The sequence below is a fragment of the Sceloporus occidentalis genome, unplaced genomic scaffold (assembly GCF_023333645.1).
Source record: "Sceloporus occidentalis isolate IW3139 unplaced genomic scaffold, rSceOcc1.0.p SCAF_212, whole genome shotgun sequence".
Taxonomy (NCBI): Eukaryota; Metazoa; Chordata; class Lepidosauria; order Squamata; family Phrynosomatidae; genus Sceloporus; species Sceloporus occidentalis.
In genome coordinates, this window is record NW_028317192.1 from 1,247,826 (window position 1) to 1,265,420 (window position 17,595).

At 44.5% G+C, this 17,595-nt stretch overlaps 1 protein-coding gene across 1 annotated transcript; it reads left to right on the forward strand.

The window, feature by feature from the left end:
* Positions 1-15,460: 15,460 nt before the first annotated feature.
* LOC149277532 (beta-1 adrenergic receptor-like) lies at positions 15,461-16,630 on the forward strand. The gene has a single exon (XM_089502815.1). It carries the CDS (start codon positions 15,461-15,463, stop codon positions 16,628-16,630), a length of 1,170 nt encoding a protein of 389 aa, XP_089358941.1.
* Positions 16,631-17,595: the final 965 nt, after the last annotated feature.

Genomic DNA, 17,595 nt, shown 5'->3' on the forward strand with positions numbered 1-17,595 from the left:
TCAGTCTCTGCGTTAGAATAAGATTTGCAAACTCCGGATCCTCCAAATCACTAAATTTATTATCGTGAATTGGGAGAAGCAAACATGGATGAGCCTCAACCGGGCAATTCTACTCCGCATAGAACCGGCCCGGACGAGAGCTCTAGAAGTTCTAGATTAACCACAGCTGGGCGGCCGCTGCCTGGCAGCATCAGTAAAAGGGTCATTTACATCATTACTTTTTTTATAGCGCGCCGGCAGGTTCCGCGGCATTTGGCCGGAGCGGAGGGTGGCCAGAACCGAGAGTCTCTTTAAACCCAGAACACTTGGGTGATGACGTTCTAGGTCATAGCGCAAGCACAGCGGTCTCCACGTAAGGGGCATCTGATGCCATTGGCCACAAATGGGGTAAAACATCCCAGATATTGCCCAGATGTTACGCAGCTTCATGGTAGGGGCTTCTGACATCATCAGAAGATGTCATCACCTCGTTTGGTCCATGGGTGGGAGAGGTGAAGCTGGAGCGCTGGATGATAAAGATATCACAGAAGGAGAAGATCTTCTGGTCTTTAGAGCTTACAATCTATTATCAGAAGCTATGACCATCATTATTAATACATAAGGGATCGAGCACTGTGACTGCACCAAGTTTATAGAGACCAAAACGTTACCTGCAGGAAGGACGCTGCCGCCCGGTGACGTTATTAGTAAACTAAGAGCCTCTGTTTTCTGTAATCATCTTAATTATTGCGATTTACGACCTTTCCAGAAATAAACAGAGAGGGACAGTCTATACCGAAAACAATGAATTCCGCTGAGAAATCTGATGAAAGTGAGAATGATTTATTATCCGCTGTTTATACAACACGGAACTGACGGTGATTACTTGGCCTTAACCCTTAACGCTGTCCTTACTGAGCGGAGGGGATGATTCTGAGCAACGCAAATGTTTTTTGGACCGGAATGTATGAAAATGTGAAGAAAAAAAATCTGTCTTCATTAATTGGACGGTTTTTAAGTAATTTCCAGAACAGCAATGGAATAGAAGCAGAATATCGTGGAGTTAATACAGCGAAATAATACTATATATATATATATATATATATATATATATATATATATATATATACATATATATATATACATACTGCAGGGCCGTAGGAAGGGTGAGGTGAGAGAGGCACTCACCTTGGGCGCAGCTGTGAGGGGGCGTACAGCCAGGCAGTGTATGTGTATATGGGTGTTAATGGGCAGGTGTGTATTAAGGCAGTGTTTATGGGCAGGTGTGTGTAAGGGCAGTGTATGTGTATATGTGTGTTTATGGGCAGATGTGTAAGGGCATTGTATGTGTATATGTGTGTTTATGGGCAGGTGTGTGTAAGGGCAGTATATGTGTATATGTGTGTTTATGGGCAGGTGTGTGTAAGGGCAGTGTATGTGTATATGTGTGTTTATGGTCAGGTGTGTGTAAGGGCATTGTATGTGTATATGTGTGTTTATGGTAAGGTGTGTGTAAGGGCAGTGTATGTGTATATGTGTGTTTATGGGCAGGCATGTGTAAGGGCAGTGTATGTGTATATGGGTGTTTATGGTCAGATGTGTGTAAGGCCAGTGTATGTGTATATGTGTGTTTATGGGCAGGTGTGTGTAAGGGCAGTGTATGTTTTATATGTGTGTTTATGGGCAGGTGTGTGTAAGGGCAGTATATGTGTATATGTGTGTTTATGGGCAGATGTGTGTAAGGGCAGTGTATGTGTATATGTGTGTTTATGGGCAGGTGTGTGTAAGGGCAGTGTATGTGTATATGTGTGTTTATGGGCAGGTGTGTGTAAGGCCAGTGTAAATACAATAGCCTCTGTAAAAATAGCTGGAGGGCACAATTTTCCATTCTTGCCTCAGCCGCAAAAGTAGCCAACTACAGCTCTGATATACTGCATATATAAACAATGTAACAGGACAGTAACTGTGTTTTGATACAATGTATACAACCAGCACAATTGATATAGTGTTTATAAATAAATATATATATATATATATATATATATATATATATATATATATATATATATATATATATAGCCAGCTGACAAGAATACAGCTCTCATAACACTCAGCCAGCCAAAGGCACTCTATGTTTCTGTTACAGAAGACGAGTTCTCTATATCTGGCTCTGTATCCGAGGATAATGGGATAAAAATCTTCCGCTGCATCAGAACCAAGATTTCCACTGTCTGGGAAAGTGATAACGGAGGAAGGGACTGGAAAAACCCTGTAATGGCCAGAAGAACGCGGCGCTCCGGCCCAGACACGGCTTCCGTGGGCTTAGAAGTGTTATCATCCAACATGCCTCTCTGCCTTCATGAGCTTAAGGTATGCAGCGTTACTATGGATCGTTACTGACGAGAACGCAAACATCAAGCTAGAGAGTTTATCAGGGACACGGTGTCTTCGTCAACATTAAAAAGGGTTTTATTCACTAAATTGGACTTTTGCAAGAGAGCCCAAAATCTCATTCCCCTACCTAACAGTGAGATGTATAATGAAAAAGCTGATGCTCTATATAGTATACTATACATTATTCGCACTGATATATTATCTATACATTATACAGGGCATCTGACTGATTTAACTATACATTATACAGGGGCCAGGTTATTACTGTATACAGTGCTGGGGGTTATATTACTGTATACAGCGCTGGGGGTTATTACTGTATACAGAGATGGGGTTATATTACTGTATACAGCGCTGGGGGTTATTACTGTATACAGCTCTGGGGTTATATTACTGTATACAGCGCTGGGGGTTATTACTGTATACAGCTCTGGGGTTATATTACTGTATACAGCGCTGGGGTTATATTACTGTATACAGCGCTGGGGGTTATATTACTGTATACAGCTCTGGGGTTATATTACTGTATACAGCGCTGGGAGGTTATATTACTGTATACAGCGCTGGGGGTTATATTACTGTATACAGCGCTGGGGGTTATAGTACTGTATACAGCACTGGGGGGTTATATTACGGTATACAGCGCTGGGGGTTATTATATAAATATATGTATATATATATGTATACAGGAGATAAGTTCGGCTAACCATCCCTTGGAAAATAGCAGCTTTGCTGTGTTTTTTTTGCCCCACGCGATAATTTGGCGGCTGCTCCCTTTACTCGGCGTCTCTGGGATCCGCCTGTCAGCTTCCCATTTGTTCCCGAATGCCAGAAACTTTTGATCGCCTGAATTAACCTTCATGGGCTTCATCAACGAGGGGCATTTGGTGAAGGGAAGGAGAAAATGCATTCGGGGGGTAAATTTTACCTTAAATGAGATTGATGACTAGAAGCAAATGATTGATCATCAAACCAACTTCACATGCAAATGAATCACCTCTAGAGCTGCAACTGATTTGCATATGGGGCCGATGTGGTTACATTTGATCATTGAAAAGTACATTATCACCAATAACCGTTTACCCGATATGAGGGAATTATGAATAACCCTGGGATGAGTTTTAACTCCCAATACGGTGAAAACAGGGAGACGGACAAAATTATTACTTCGTTTGTTGACTTCCTTGAATTTTCTCCTACTTTTTTGGTCGGTTGGACAACACCCTGAACACGGATCGAAAAGGAAACTGTTAATTATCTGTTACATAATCTCCAAAAATACATGAAATAAATTAATATGTTCCCAGCAGCCTCTGGCATTATGGAAAAGTCCAAGGTAGTTAAGTTATGGAAAAGTCCTACTTAGCTAGTTAGGGTTAATTTTTATCATTATAAATGAGATTATGGTTATAAAACAGGAAAAAATAAAAATAAAATATATATATATATATAAAAAATATAAAATACATAAATTATAATGAAAAGTCAGAAAGTGACTTTTTCTGAGGGTCTGACGCATTTCAGTGGTTGGGTAAACCCATCACATACAAGGGGTTAACTTAACTATCGGGTGCAATGCCTGATACAACGGACGTGGTGCGAGTAGGAAATATAATAACTGAATAAAGTGAGTGGAAAAAAAACCTGTTGGCACAAAGTCTCAGGAGATATCCTCACTCGCCTTCCACTTTCTGCAAATCAACACTGAAAGTGCGAATAAAACCCCATTTTCCTCAAACACCCAGCGGGATTGGGATTTCATGTCGTTTGCGCTGGGAGGTTTCTTACCTGATAAAAACACAATAAATAATAATAAGTCATTCGCAGGAAAAATTGCCCAGAGGTAGTCTAATGCACCACTTTCACCAAATCCCGCGAGGCACATGAACAAAATAATTCTATATAATGGCATTTATGGATTAAAATAAGCAATTTACGCCATCGTATTTTCATGGAAAACGAGGACATTTCTGGCTGTAACATAATTACAAAAAGGGTTTCTAACCATCAATTATCCTTTGAAACTTGGATCAGCGAACACAACGTGCATGGCACACAGGAGTGATGGGAGTGATAAAGGGCCATTGGAACACAGGAGTGATGGGAGTGATAAAGGGCCATTGGAACACAGGAGTGATGGGAGTGATAAAGGGCCAATGGAACACAGGAGTGATGGGAGTGATAAAGGGCCATTGGAACCCAGGAGTGATGGGAGTGATAAAGGGCCATTGGAACCCAGGAGTGATGGGAGTGATAGGAGTGATAAAGGGCCATTGGCACACAGGAGTGATGGGAGCGATAAAGGGCCATTGGAACACAGGAGTGATGGGAGTGATAAAGGGCCATTGGAACACAGGAGTGATGGGAGTGATAAAGGGCCATTGGAACACAGGAGTGATGGGAGCGATAAAGGGCCATTGGCACACAGGAGTGATGGGAGCGATAAAGGGCCATTGGCACACAGGAGTGATGGGAGTCACCTTAACGTTCTTAGGATGATTCCTTTCTCTCTTGTTGTTAAATTGTGGAGTCATTTCAATCCCACTGCCGCCTCAATGAGGCTCCTGGGTAGTTTGTAACAGCGAAGCTCACAATCATTTGATGTTTTGGTCCGTTTGGGTTGCTGGTAAGATTGTAGCGTTACAGCGAGTCAATAAACAAGAAGGAAGAGCAAAGATTGTAAGCTCTTTTCTGAAAGATTCATTTCATTTCGCTATTTTTATGAACGAGACGTCTGACGATCTTTACATTCTCAGCGAATCCACAATAAAACGACTCGGAACCCGCAGTAAAGATGTCTTCCGGGGGACAGAACCCGTTTGATTGAATGTCTGGTTTCGGCTTTCTATTTTATGAATGAGTTCAGGGGCTCAGAAACACCAAGGACCACCAGTACTCAGAAAGGGAGCGGGGACCCCGCTTATACTCCAGAGTACCCGTCATCCCCAGCAGTTCATCTGCTGGCTGATCGGCCCCCATTCGGCCCCCGTCTAGTCGCCCGTTTCTCCTGCTGTAAAGACTCAAACCTTAATCAGTCGTCGGTCTCGTCTTAGATTCAGGAGCCGTATGTCTATCCCATGCATGTTTAATCCCCTCACTGTATTATCCTCTACCACCTCTGCTGGGAGACTGTTCCACTTATCTATTGTATCTATGACCTGCTTCATGCTCATATGCGGACGCTCTTTAACATCAATTGGAGGAAACACTAGTAGAGAAGATCGCCATCATGTCTTGCGGACCCTGTGCGTGGTTATGGGGGCCCAATAAGCATAAGATAAACCTGCTGTGCCTTTGTTACAGATCAGACTCCACCTGGGACTGGAGAACTTCGGGAACTTTCAATGTTCCGTTAATTAAATGAAGACAATAGCCGACGATGGCCGTTTGCTTTGGGAAATGCGCAGCTTGCTGGGCTCTGTGGTGTTTGAACCAAATATAAAAATATATCTCACAAAGGTTCGTCTACATTAAAAGGTATTTATTATAAGGTAACAACACAGCAAACACATTTATCTCATATACACGCATAGCCAAACCCCACAGGACAACAACCCCTTTTTTTTTATCTCTCTCTCTATACATATAACAATTCCCTTCAACACAATTTGATCTCACCCAATGTTAAGCCTCCAGATCCGATAATAGCTCACTGCCGGGAGCTCACTCTCACCACATCCACCATGGAGGAAAAGGAAAAAGAACTGAAAGAGTCCATGTGTGGTATTATATTATATACCCTTCATTTGACGTCACATCCTGTTTCATCACTTCCTTTAGTGAACTGTGGGAGGGAAGGATTCTAAGAACGCCCACCTTAACCTAATCCCTTTGTTTATGGGGACAAGACAAGTTACCACAGGCTCCCGTCGGCCTGATCGCGCATGTGCACCTAAATACCGCCAGCGTGACGGGGGACGGCGGCTCTTCTCATTGGCTCATTGAGCGAAGCATTGAAAGAATCTAATGATTGGAACAAACGTGGCATCAACATATTGATCCCCTTTTAACAAAAAGACCCCGTTTAGGAAGCAGGCAGCGACGTCACGCGTTCCTCTACCGTACAAGCGAATCCTATTCCCCAAACCGCCGGAGACAAACAGAACGGGGCCGGCTGCAGAGCGTCCTGATATTTACAACCCGGAGTAGATACTGAATTTGCTCAGCGGAAGTTTAATGCATTTCGTTCCTGATCCAGGGAGTCATCTTTGATCTGAGGTTGTTGGCCAATAAAATGCTGAAAACAGAGTTTTCTCTCCCTGCGCAGCTATGGGGGGGGCAGGGGGGGGGCTTGGATTGTTTTACCGTTAAATAGTTTAGCTTTTTATTATCGGACATCAGGAAACATTCTTGTAGGTTTTCTTTGCCTCCGTCACCTAAGCCGTGCGTTCGCAGCGTGGATCTCACATCTCAAAAGAGTCACCGATGAAATGGGATCTACTGGGTCTGTGACATCATCATGTGACACCGTATGCAAATCATGTCTCAGCTATGAAAGCTCATTTGCATGCGATACCGACCATGTAAATCTAATTTAAAAAAGAAATCCAATAGAAAAAATATTTTTGTCTTTGAGCATAACCCCCAGCGCTGTATACAGTAATATAACCCCCAGCGCTGTATACAGTAATATAACCCCCCAGCGATGTATACAGCAATATAACCCCCCAGCGCTGTATACAGTAATATAACCCCCCAGTGCTGTATACAGTAATATAACCCCCAGCGCTGTATACAGTAATATAACCCCCCAGCGCTGTATACAGTAATATAACCCCCCAGCGCTGTATACAGTAATATAACCCCAGCGCTGTATACAGTAATATAACCCCCCAGCGCTGTATACAGTAATATAACTCCCAGCGCTGTATACAGTAATATAACCCCCAGCGCTGTATACAGTAATATAACCCCCCAGCGCTGTATACAGTAATATAACCCCCCAGCGCTGTATACAGTAATATAACCCCCAGTGCTGTATACAGTAATATAACCCGCAGCGCTGTATACAGTAATATAACCCCCAGCGCTGTATACAGTAATATAACCCGCAGCGCTGTATACAGTAATATAACCCCCAGCGCTGTATACAGTAATATAACCCCCAGCGCTGTATACAGTAATATAACCCCCAGAGCTGTATACAGTAATATAACCCCAGCGCTGTATACAGTAATATAACCCCCATTGCTGTATACAGTAATATAACCCCCAGCGCTGTATACAGTAATATAACCCCCCAGCGCTGTATACAGTAATATAACCCCCCAGTGCTGTATATAGTAATATAACCCCCCCAGCGACTGTATACAGTAATATAACCCCCCAGCACTGTATACAGTGATATAACCCCCAGCGCTGTATACAGTAATATAACCCCCCAGCGCTGTATACAGTAATATAACCCCCAGCGCTGTATACAGTAATATAACCCCCAGCGCTATATACAGTAATATAACCCCCCGGCGCTGTATACAGTAATATAACCCCCAGCGCTGTATACAGTAATATAACCCCCAGCGCTGTATACAGTAATATAACCCACAGCGCTGTATACAGTAATATAACCCCCAGCGCTCTATACAGTAATATAACCCCCAGCGCTGTATACAGTAATATAACCCCCAGCGCTGTATACAGTAATATAACCCCCCAGTGCTGTATATAGTAATATAACCCCCCCAGCGACTGTATACAGTAATATAACCCCCCAGCACTGTATACAGTGATATAACCCCCAGCGCTGTATACAGTAATATAACCCCCCAGCGCTGTATACAGTAATATAACCCCCAGCGCTGTATACAGTAATATAACCCCCAGCGCTATATACAGTAATATAACCCCCCGGCGCTGTATACAGTAATATAACCCCCAGCGCTGTATACAGTAATATAACCCCCAGCGCTGTATACAGTAATATAACCCCCAGCGCTGTATACAGTAATATAACCCACAGCGCTGTATACAGTAATATAACCCCCAGCGCTGTATACAGTAATATAACCCCCAGCGCTGTATACAGTAATATAACCCCCCAGTGCTGTATACAGTAATATAACCCCCCCAGCGACTGTATACAATAATGTCGGTCGGTGACAAAAAGCTAATTTTGCCCCAATAAACTCCCTTTATCTGCAGACCTGGAGCCGCCGTCGCTGTCAGTCATGTGATATTTTGGGTGATTTTCCTGGGCCAAACACCGCACTGAGCTGATGCTTTATGGCGATGCTAATGAAGTCCGTTCCTCCATAGACTTTGATTAGTCAGAGTACAACTAGGTGATTAAGACTGAGCCATTCTATTGTCCACCACAGGCAGTATGATAAGGAGTCAGGGTGTTTGTTAGTAGATCGGGGCTTAGATAAAAGAGCGAGAACATTATATTATGAGGCAAAAACTACAACTGGGGTAAAAAAAATGTAAACGTATTTTTAATCTGATACTGTGTAAAAAATCTATTATTTCGGACATGTGATTTGTGCTCAGGGTGTTAGACTGATTAAGATTTGATGTTTTACAGGGGGAAAACGGGCTGACAAGTTGGGGCCAAATGGGGCCGATCTGCCGGCAAGTTCTGGGTTTCTGTGTTCTATGATCACAAAAAAGAGCCTCATGAGACCTCTTCCTTAAAGCAATATGTCTGTGTCCAGTAGCCACCTCCGCGTAATACAGGAATACGCGTCATGTACATGAGCCGGGAGCTCGTTAGGGAACAATAAACTCCGTAGCTCCTTGCGATCTTCGTTTTGCGTTTACGAGTTACTGATATGATTGTTACTTTATAACGGGCTTCATTTTTTTTCCTCTCTGCTTCTTTTTCTTCTTCTGCATAAATATTTTTGTTCTAATAACTGGATGAACGGAGCTGGTGAGAAATAGTCGATAAATGCATGTTTTTTGCCGAGTTTATTCATTTCCGGAAGGATCTGCCACGAAAACAAGATAACAAAAAAACACAAAAAAACAGGAAATCCACGTTCTATTTTTAATGAAATATCATAATAATCAAAATGACAAATTGTTCTGTAAATGTCACTGAGGTGGATCCCTGGCCAATGCGAGCGCTGGAAGGGAATCTCCTCGCGCGGGGGGGGGGGGGTGACGCAGCTTCACTTACATGATGATGTCACAGAATTATACATTTATTGATTTACAGGCAAGATCAGATTAAGGAGTTTTTGGCCCCCAGGGCAATTATTTAGGATGGGGTTTCTCTCTCTGGGTTTCCTGCCTTCAGCCGGCTCTTTTTTCTCTGTTTTATTATTTCTTTTGCCCGTCTCTTTTTTTCTGCATCTCGCTGACATCTTTTCCTCACATTTTTCTATCTTCTTTCCTTTTTTTCTTTTTTACAAATTCTATCAAGTTTCTAAATTATATTCCGCCCTCTGCCACACATACAAACATACACACACACACATGTACACAATATATATATATATATACACACACACACACACATGTATATCACCGTTCAAAAGTTTGGGGTCACGCAGCTGATTTTATGGAAAACAAGGAAATTTCTGTCTGTAACATAATTAAAAAAAAGGGTTTCTAACCATCAATTATCCCTTTAAGCTTAAATTTGGATCAGCGAACACAACGTGCCATTGGAACCCAGGAGTGATGGGAGTGATAAAGGGCCATTGGAACCCAGGAGTGATGGGAGTGATAAAGGGCCATTGGGACACAGGAGTGATGGGAGTGATAAAGGGCCGTTGGAACACAGGAGTGATGGGAGTGATAAAGGGCCATTGGAACCCAGGAGTGATGGGAGTGATAAAGGGCCATTGGAACACAGGAGTGATGGGAGTGATAAAGGGCCATTGGGACACAAGAGTGATGGGAGTGATAAAGGGCCATTGGAACACAGGACTGATGAGAGTGATAAAGGGCCATTGGAACCCAGGAGTGATGGGAGTGATAAAGGGCCATTGGAACACAGGAGTGATGGCAGTGATAAAGGGCCATTGGAGCACAGGAGTGATGAGAGTGATAAAGGGCCATTGGAACACAGGAGTGATGGGAGTGATAAAGGGCCATTGGAAGCCAGGAGTGATGGGAGTGATAAAGGGCCATTGGAGCACAGGAGTGATAGGAGTGATAAAGGGCCATTGGAGCACAGGAGTGATGGGAGTGATAAAGGGCCATTGGCACACAGGAGTGATGGGAGTGATAAAGGGCCTTTGGGATACGGGAGTGATGGGAGTGATAAAGGGCCATTGGAACACAGGAGTGATGAGAGTGATAAAGAGCCATTGGAGCACAGTAGTGATGGGAGTGATAAAGGGCCATTGGAACACAGGAGTGATGGGAGTGATAAAGGGCCATTGGAGCACAGGAGTGATGAGAGTGATAAAGGGCCATTGGAACACAGGAGTGATGGGAGTGATAAAGGGCCATTGGAAGCCAGGAGTGATGGGAGTGATAAAGGGCCATTGGAGCACAGGAGTGATAGGAGTGATAAAGGGCCATTGGAGCACAGGAGTGATGGGAGTGATAAAGGGCCATTGGCACACAGGAGTGATGGGAGTGATAAAGGGCCTTTGGGATACGGGAGTGATGGGAGTGATAAAGGGCCATTGGAACACAGGAGTGATGAGAGTGATAAAGAGCCATTGGAGCACAGTAGTGATGGGAGTGATAAAGGGCCATTGGAACACAGGAGTGATGGGAGTGATAAAGGGCCTCTGGACACCTATGAAGAGAGCATGCGGCTCTTACGGAAACTGTGACTGGACGGGATATTCTGAATGAAGTTACCTGTATTCAAGCAGGGATTTCAGCTGTGAAATGCGCCAATCAGGGTGCTCAGATATCATTAAATCAGATCAGAATATGTCTGAGAGTTGGCTCCAGACTGCGTGTGTTACAGGGTCACCGTACCCAAGGCTGGGTCCCCCTGTTTGAGGGCTGAGGAATCACCAGTCAGTCCCTCATACGGATCGCACTCAGCTATCCACGGATCATCCAGACCACCATTCGTAGCAAACCAAGAAGAACTCTCTTTATTACAAACACACAGAACTTTATACAATCTCAATGCAATGTGTACCGAACCCAACCCCCAATCCCATCAGCCACATCCCATCACAAATCCCATCAGTATACAGGGGATGTATCAGGTGAGGGGATTACAGAATACAATGGGTTCCCCCACCTGTGTTATCCCCCCTGTAGTGCGGGGGCCGTCTGGGCAGACAGGGCTGTGTTGGCTGATTAAGAGCCCCAGCCAGATTATAGGATCGTCTCTTTGAAGGCTGGGGCTGAATCCACATCAGTCTCTGGGCCGGTTACACAATAAACACAATATAATATATTACCGGGTCACAGTATACAGAACCGGACACAAAAGTGCTCCGTGACCCGGCTAAACTTCATATGACACACGAGCCAGCTAGCCTGGCCCTGTCACAGCGTGACCCTGAGAATCTGCCCATTTACCCTGAGACAGCTTTTCTTGGAATGCTCTTGAATGTTATTACCCCGGAGACCTGATTGTAAACGCTTCTCGTCTCTTTCAAATATCGATTTAGGAGTTTGAACCCCCGGACCCCAAATGAGAACAGAACCAATCGGTGCCGCAAAATACAAACCTCCAACCATCTCGGAGACCAAGGTTACAAACAGAAAACAATTCTATACAAAGAAACAAGCTGGGGACCTAAATATAGCTGAACGTGCAAGAAAACAATCCTCTGGCAGCGATAATGAATGGAAATGGTAATTACGGAAACCATTGGTATTCACAAATATGATATTCATCGTGAAGCTCGTTAGACTCCATGCTAATGACACGGACTCCATGCTAATGACACGTTTACCCCGTCACCTGGCGGCTCGGTAGATATTAAACTGTCAGGCTTTGGGTGCCGGCCTCTGCATATAATCTTCCTAAAAAGATGCAATATGAGGATTATGAATAAAAATTATTCAACCGCAAAAGTACCAGATAAGACGAAGAGCCTCCCAGCAGAGGTGGTAGAGGGTAATACAGTGAGGGGATTAAACATGCATGGGATAGACATACGGCTCCTGAATCTAAGACGAGACCAACGACTGATTAAGGTTTGAGTCTTTACAGCAGGAGAAACGGGCGACTAGACGGGGGCCGGATGGGGGCCGATCTGCCGGCAGGTTGTGGGTTTCTATGTAACATATGGGTCATACAACTCCAGCAGCTCTACCGATTAATAAATCATCGTTGAGATGTCCTATAAAATTTTATTTATCAATTATGTTATATTATTCTTATTTATTGTTTTATATAGCGCCATCATATTCCGATGCGTTGTACAATGGGTAGACGGGACAAGTAGTGCATCGAAGAACAATTTGGATAGAAACAAAAAGGTGAGAATGGTCCTGCTCTGAGGAGCTTACAATCTATTTCATTCAAACACATTACATGGCTGAGATAACCAGCGGCCGGGCCCCTCATGACATCACAAACATTTACTCTGATGCATGTATAATCCTATTATATAATATTTTTACATTTATACTACACATAAATTAATATTTCAATATTCTAATATTAATATATGAATATAATATTAAGAGTATTCATATTCTAATATCTTAAAATGTTATCATTGAAAGGAAATACAAAGCAAGTAAATATTGTATATAATATGTTAATATTATATATTTCTAACAGTTATACTAAAATAATATAATAATAGTTTTATTCCTTTATCCTTTAAAGAAAATACAAAGAAAGCATTGATAATTTATATTATATATTATATTAATATATTTTAAATATTTATTTTAAAATATTATGACAAAATGTTAAAATATCAACTATTAAGGGAAATACAAAGAAAGCAAAAATATATAATAATGATATTACGATATAAATACAAGTTTAATATTTATTCTGAAATATATTAGAATGATATTTTAAAATATGATCCTGTAAAAGAAATACAAAGAAAGTAAAAAAAAATAATGAAATCTCCTTTTTTTGAATATTAAGTTTAAACATTTCTGTTTAAAAAATGTAAATATTAACATATCCACCCAGAGAATGTTTTAAGTTGATTATAACTTAATTTAGTAATTAATTGAATTTTATCCCTCCCCAACTCCTAAAAGCAAGCATCAAATGTAATTATATATCTTTTTTAAATATAGAGTTTTATTTACATTTTACATCTCGTCTTAGATTCAGGAGCCGCATGTCTATCCCATGCATGTTAAATCCCCTCACTGTATTACCCTCTACCACTTCTGCTGGGAGGCTGTCCCACTTATCTACCCCCTCTCAGTAAAGTAAAACTTCCTTCCGTTCCATCTCAGTCTCTGATCCTCTAGTGGTAAATTCCGGTCTCTTGTTGTAACTTTTCTGCTTCTTTAAAATAAACTTTTTGTACTTGGTTAAACCTCTTTGGATTGCGTTCTTTAAATAAGATGTCATAAGTGTGATGTCATAAGGCTGATTTTGATGTCACCGTGAAGGTGTATCCTGAACAGGCTGCATTGGGTAACGGAAGAGTTTCTTCATCACATGAGGATTGCTGTTAGCGTGTAAGCGTCTTGCGACACACGGAGCGCGAGGATAATATTACACATACGTCTTGTGCAATATATACCCCACCTCCTTCTAGATTGTAAGCTCTTGTGAACGGGCGATCCTCACCTTTTGTTTCTGAAAATGATGTGATTCGCTACTTGTTATGTCCTGTTTACACATTGTACAGCGCTGCGGAATATGATGGTGCTATATAAGTCATTATATATAACACTAATATTCACAAGCGGCCCCCGGGTCACAGATGACTATAAAGAAATGTATCTTTCCGCTGATGGCAGGAGAGACTTATGAGGCCCCCATCTAGTCGCCCGTTTTCACTGCTGTAAAGACTCAAACCTTAATCAGTTGTTGGTCTCCTCTTAGATTCAGGAGCCGTATGTCTATCCCATGCATGTTTAATACCCTCACTGTATTACCCTCTACCACCCCTGCTAGGCGGCTGTTCTACTTATCTACCACCCTCTCAGTAAAGTAAGGTACATAAGAATAATAGAAGCAAACGTGAGGATCTGTCAGGTTTGGCCTCCATACTGTTGGGGGGGGGCAGTTGGGGGGGGCAGGAGGGGGACAAATGTGCCCCCAGTTTTGCGATGGAGGGGCTACTACCCCAGGCATCTTTCCACTCAAAGACCGACTGGAGTGCGAAGGTTACAGCAAAATGTTAATTTATCCTTTATGGCAGAATCACAATTCATCGATGTTTATAAATCGACCCCAATTCATCCCCCCCCCCCCCCAATTTTTTAAAATTAGAATTTTAATCCCACAATTGTTTGGGGTAAAAAAAACGATTTTTATGAAAATATAATAAAAGTTTAATTTTGTATCACCTTTAAAGATTCACCTGTGTCTGAGGCAGTAAAATTAGGCTTAACTAACATCACTCTCAGCCAGCGGCTGCCAACAACAAGAATTACTTTTAAAAAAGGTCTTTTTTTTTTTTTTTTTTTTTTTTTTTAGTAAAAGTGTGTGATCGGGGCGGGCAGGCTGGGGCGATTAACCCCTTCAGCTTGTATGGTATGGGGGCAGGCTGGGGCACTTAACCCCATTCAGCCCTGAAGCGCTCCCAGCAGTTAACCCCTGCATATGACGTCACAACCCCATCCCTCGCTCCCTTTTACTTCTCCGAGGTGACAGGGGGGCGTGCCAATGCTTCACCTCAGCCCCGCCTCACTGTGCCCAGATTGGCTGCTGGGCTATGAGTGGCGGCTGGGGGAGAGTCCCTGGCGCGCCATCGGCTGCCCGGCTCAGAATCATGCAGAGCTCCCAGTGGAGCGGAGACCCGGACGGCACGGCTGCACCGGCGGGGGCCACAGAAGCCACAGCGATCAAAGTGGGCTCCCCGGCAGGAGCCAAAGTCAGCATAGCGCGCTCCCGGACAACGGCACTGAACTCCAGAGGCGCAGGAGTAAGAGTTACCAGCAGTGCCGGGCGGAGGATCCCTGTAGACACCTTCTCACCTTCCTTGCTGCTCCTTGCTTCCGACCCCCTGCACCGATCCAATGCCCCTCCATGGCTAGGGCTCAGACCCCAGGACCTGCACCCACCATGGGGGACGGCTGGGTGTCCCCAGACTGCAGAAACAGGAGCAGCCCTGCCCCTACCCTGGCCAGCCCCATGTACCCCATGCCAGAGCTGCCCCAGCAGTGGACAGTTGGCATGGCTATTCTCATGGCCACCATCATCCTGCTCATCCTGTTGGGCAACATCATGGTCATCGCGGCCATCGCCAGGAACCAGCGTCTCCAGACCCTGACCAACGTGTTCATCACCTCCCTGGCCTGTGCGGATCTCATCATGGGCTTGTTTGTGGTGCCCCTGGGGGCCACCCTGGTGGTGAGCGGCCGCTGGCTCTACGGCTCCATCTTCTGCGAGTTCTGGACCTCAGTGGATGTCCTGTGTGTGACCGCCAGCATCGAGACCCTGTGCGTGATCGCCATAGACAGGTACATAGCCATCACCTCGCCGTTCCGCTACCAGAGCCTCCTGACCAAGGCGAGGGCCAAGGGCATCGTGTGCACCGTGTGGGCCATCTCCGCCCTGGTGTCCTTCCTCCCCATCATGATGCACTGGTGGAGGGACACTGACGACCCCGAGGCTCTGAGCTGCTATGACGACCCGGGCTGCTGCGACTTTGTCACCAACAGGGCCTACGCCATTGCCTCCTCCATCATCTCCTTCTACATCCCGCTGGTGGTCATGATCTTCGTCTACTCTCGGGTCTTCAAGATCGCCAAGAAGCAGCTAAAGAAGATAGACAGGTGTGAAGGAAGGTTCTACCACCACCAGACCCTGAGCCACGCCAGGTCCAGCAGAAGAAGGCTTTCCAAAATGCTGGCGGCCAAGGAGCAGAAAGCCTTAAAGACTTTGGGTATCATCATGGGGACCTTCACCCTGTGCTGGCTGCCCTTCTTCTTGGCCAACGTGGTCAACGTCTTCTACAGGAACCTCATCCCGGACAAGCTCTTCTTGTTCCTGAACTGGTTGGGTTACGTCAACTCGGCTTTTAATCCCATCATATACTGCAGGAGCCCCGATTTCAGGAAGGCCTTCAAACGGCTCCTGTGTTGTCCGAGGAAGGCTGACAGGAGGCTCCATGCCACCGGGACCGGGGAGCTGTCCCATTACTCAGGAGGCTTTGTTAACTCTTTAGACACCAATGCTTTGGGGACTTGGTCTGAATGCAATGGCACCCAGCAGTCTTTCGACCCTGAGTAGGACATCCCAGGGGGTTCTGGGCTCCTTTTTATCCTCCTTTTTTTGTGTGTGCGCACCCCCTTCTGGCACACATTGGGTTAAAGTTGTCACCTGCTGGGGGCCAAAGGAAATTCTGTCAGCCCTTTGTTGGTATTCCTTGTGTACGTTTACTGACCTCGCGACTGGCGCTAAACATCACAAAATGAGGCAAAAAATGCAGTTCTGCCCCAGTGGCCTCCCGGGGGGGTCACTGGGCTATCTGGCTGCATGGAGAGACCACCTGCTCAGGGATGCCAACTGCACACCTTGTATCTGATCTTGGGTTATCGCGACATTAAAGCCCCTTGGAATTGAGCCTCCCCGGGAAGCCGTTGGGGGGGTCTCCAGCCTCCAACCCCCAACAGAGGATCTCCAGCCAGCCAAAGGGTCCTCAACGGAGGCTCCAAATCAAAGCCATCGCCTCCTCCATGGCCAGAATTACAAGTGAACAACAGACCGGCAACAGGTGTAAGAGGCTAAGTGCCTGGGGTCGCAGGTGGAGGCAGTCATTGTCAATACAGCTGCCTTACCTTTTAACTCCTACCATGCTCAGGCAGAGGTAGGGCTTCCTAAGCTTGATGATCCGGGGGGGGGGGGGGGGTGGTGAACCTGCTTGGGACTTTAAACAAACAAACACCGGTAGATTGTCAGCTCCTCCGGCTACAAGGAGAATCTGCCTGGGGATTTAAACGCAGAACATTTAACCCTCTAAGGGATGACACGGTATTAGTGCGAGCAACGTTTGGTGCACTATTATTGATACTCGAAGAGTTAAACACACATTTTGTGGGCATTGCACTTATCTTTATCGTTTTGATTATTTAGCAGTTTTGGTGACTTGTGTCTGGAGTTTATTTTATGGGGGGGGGGTGTAATAATAAAAAAAAAAAGTATCCGATTCTGAAAAAACAAAAAACACAAGTTAACCTTTAAAAGCTACGCAATTG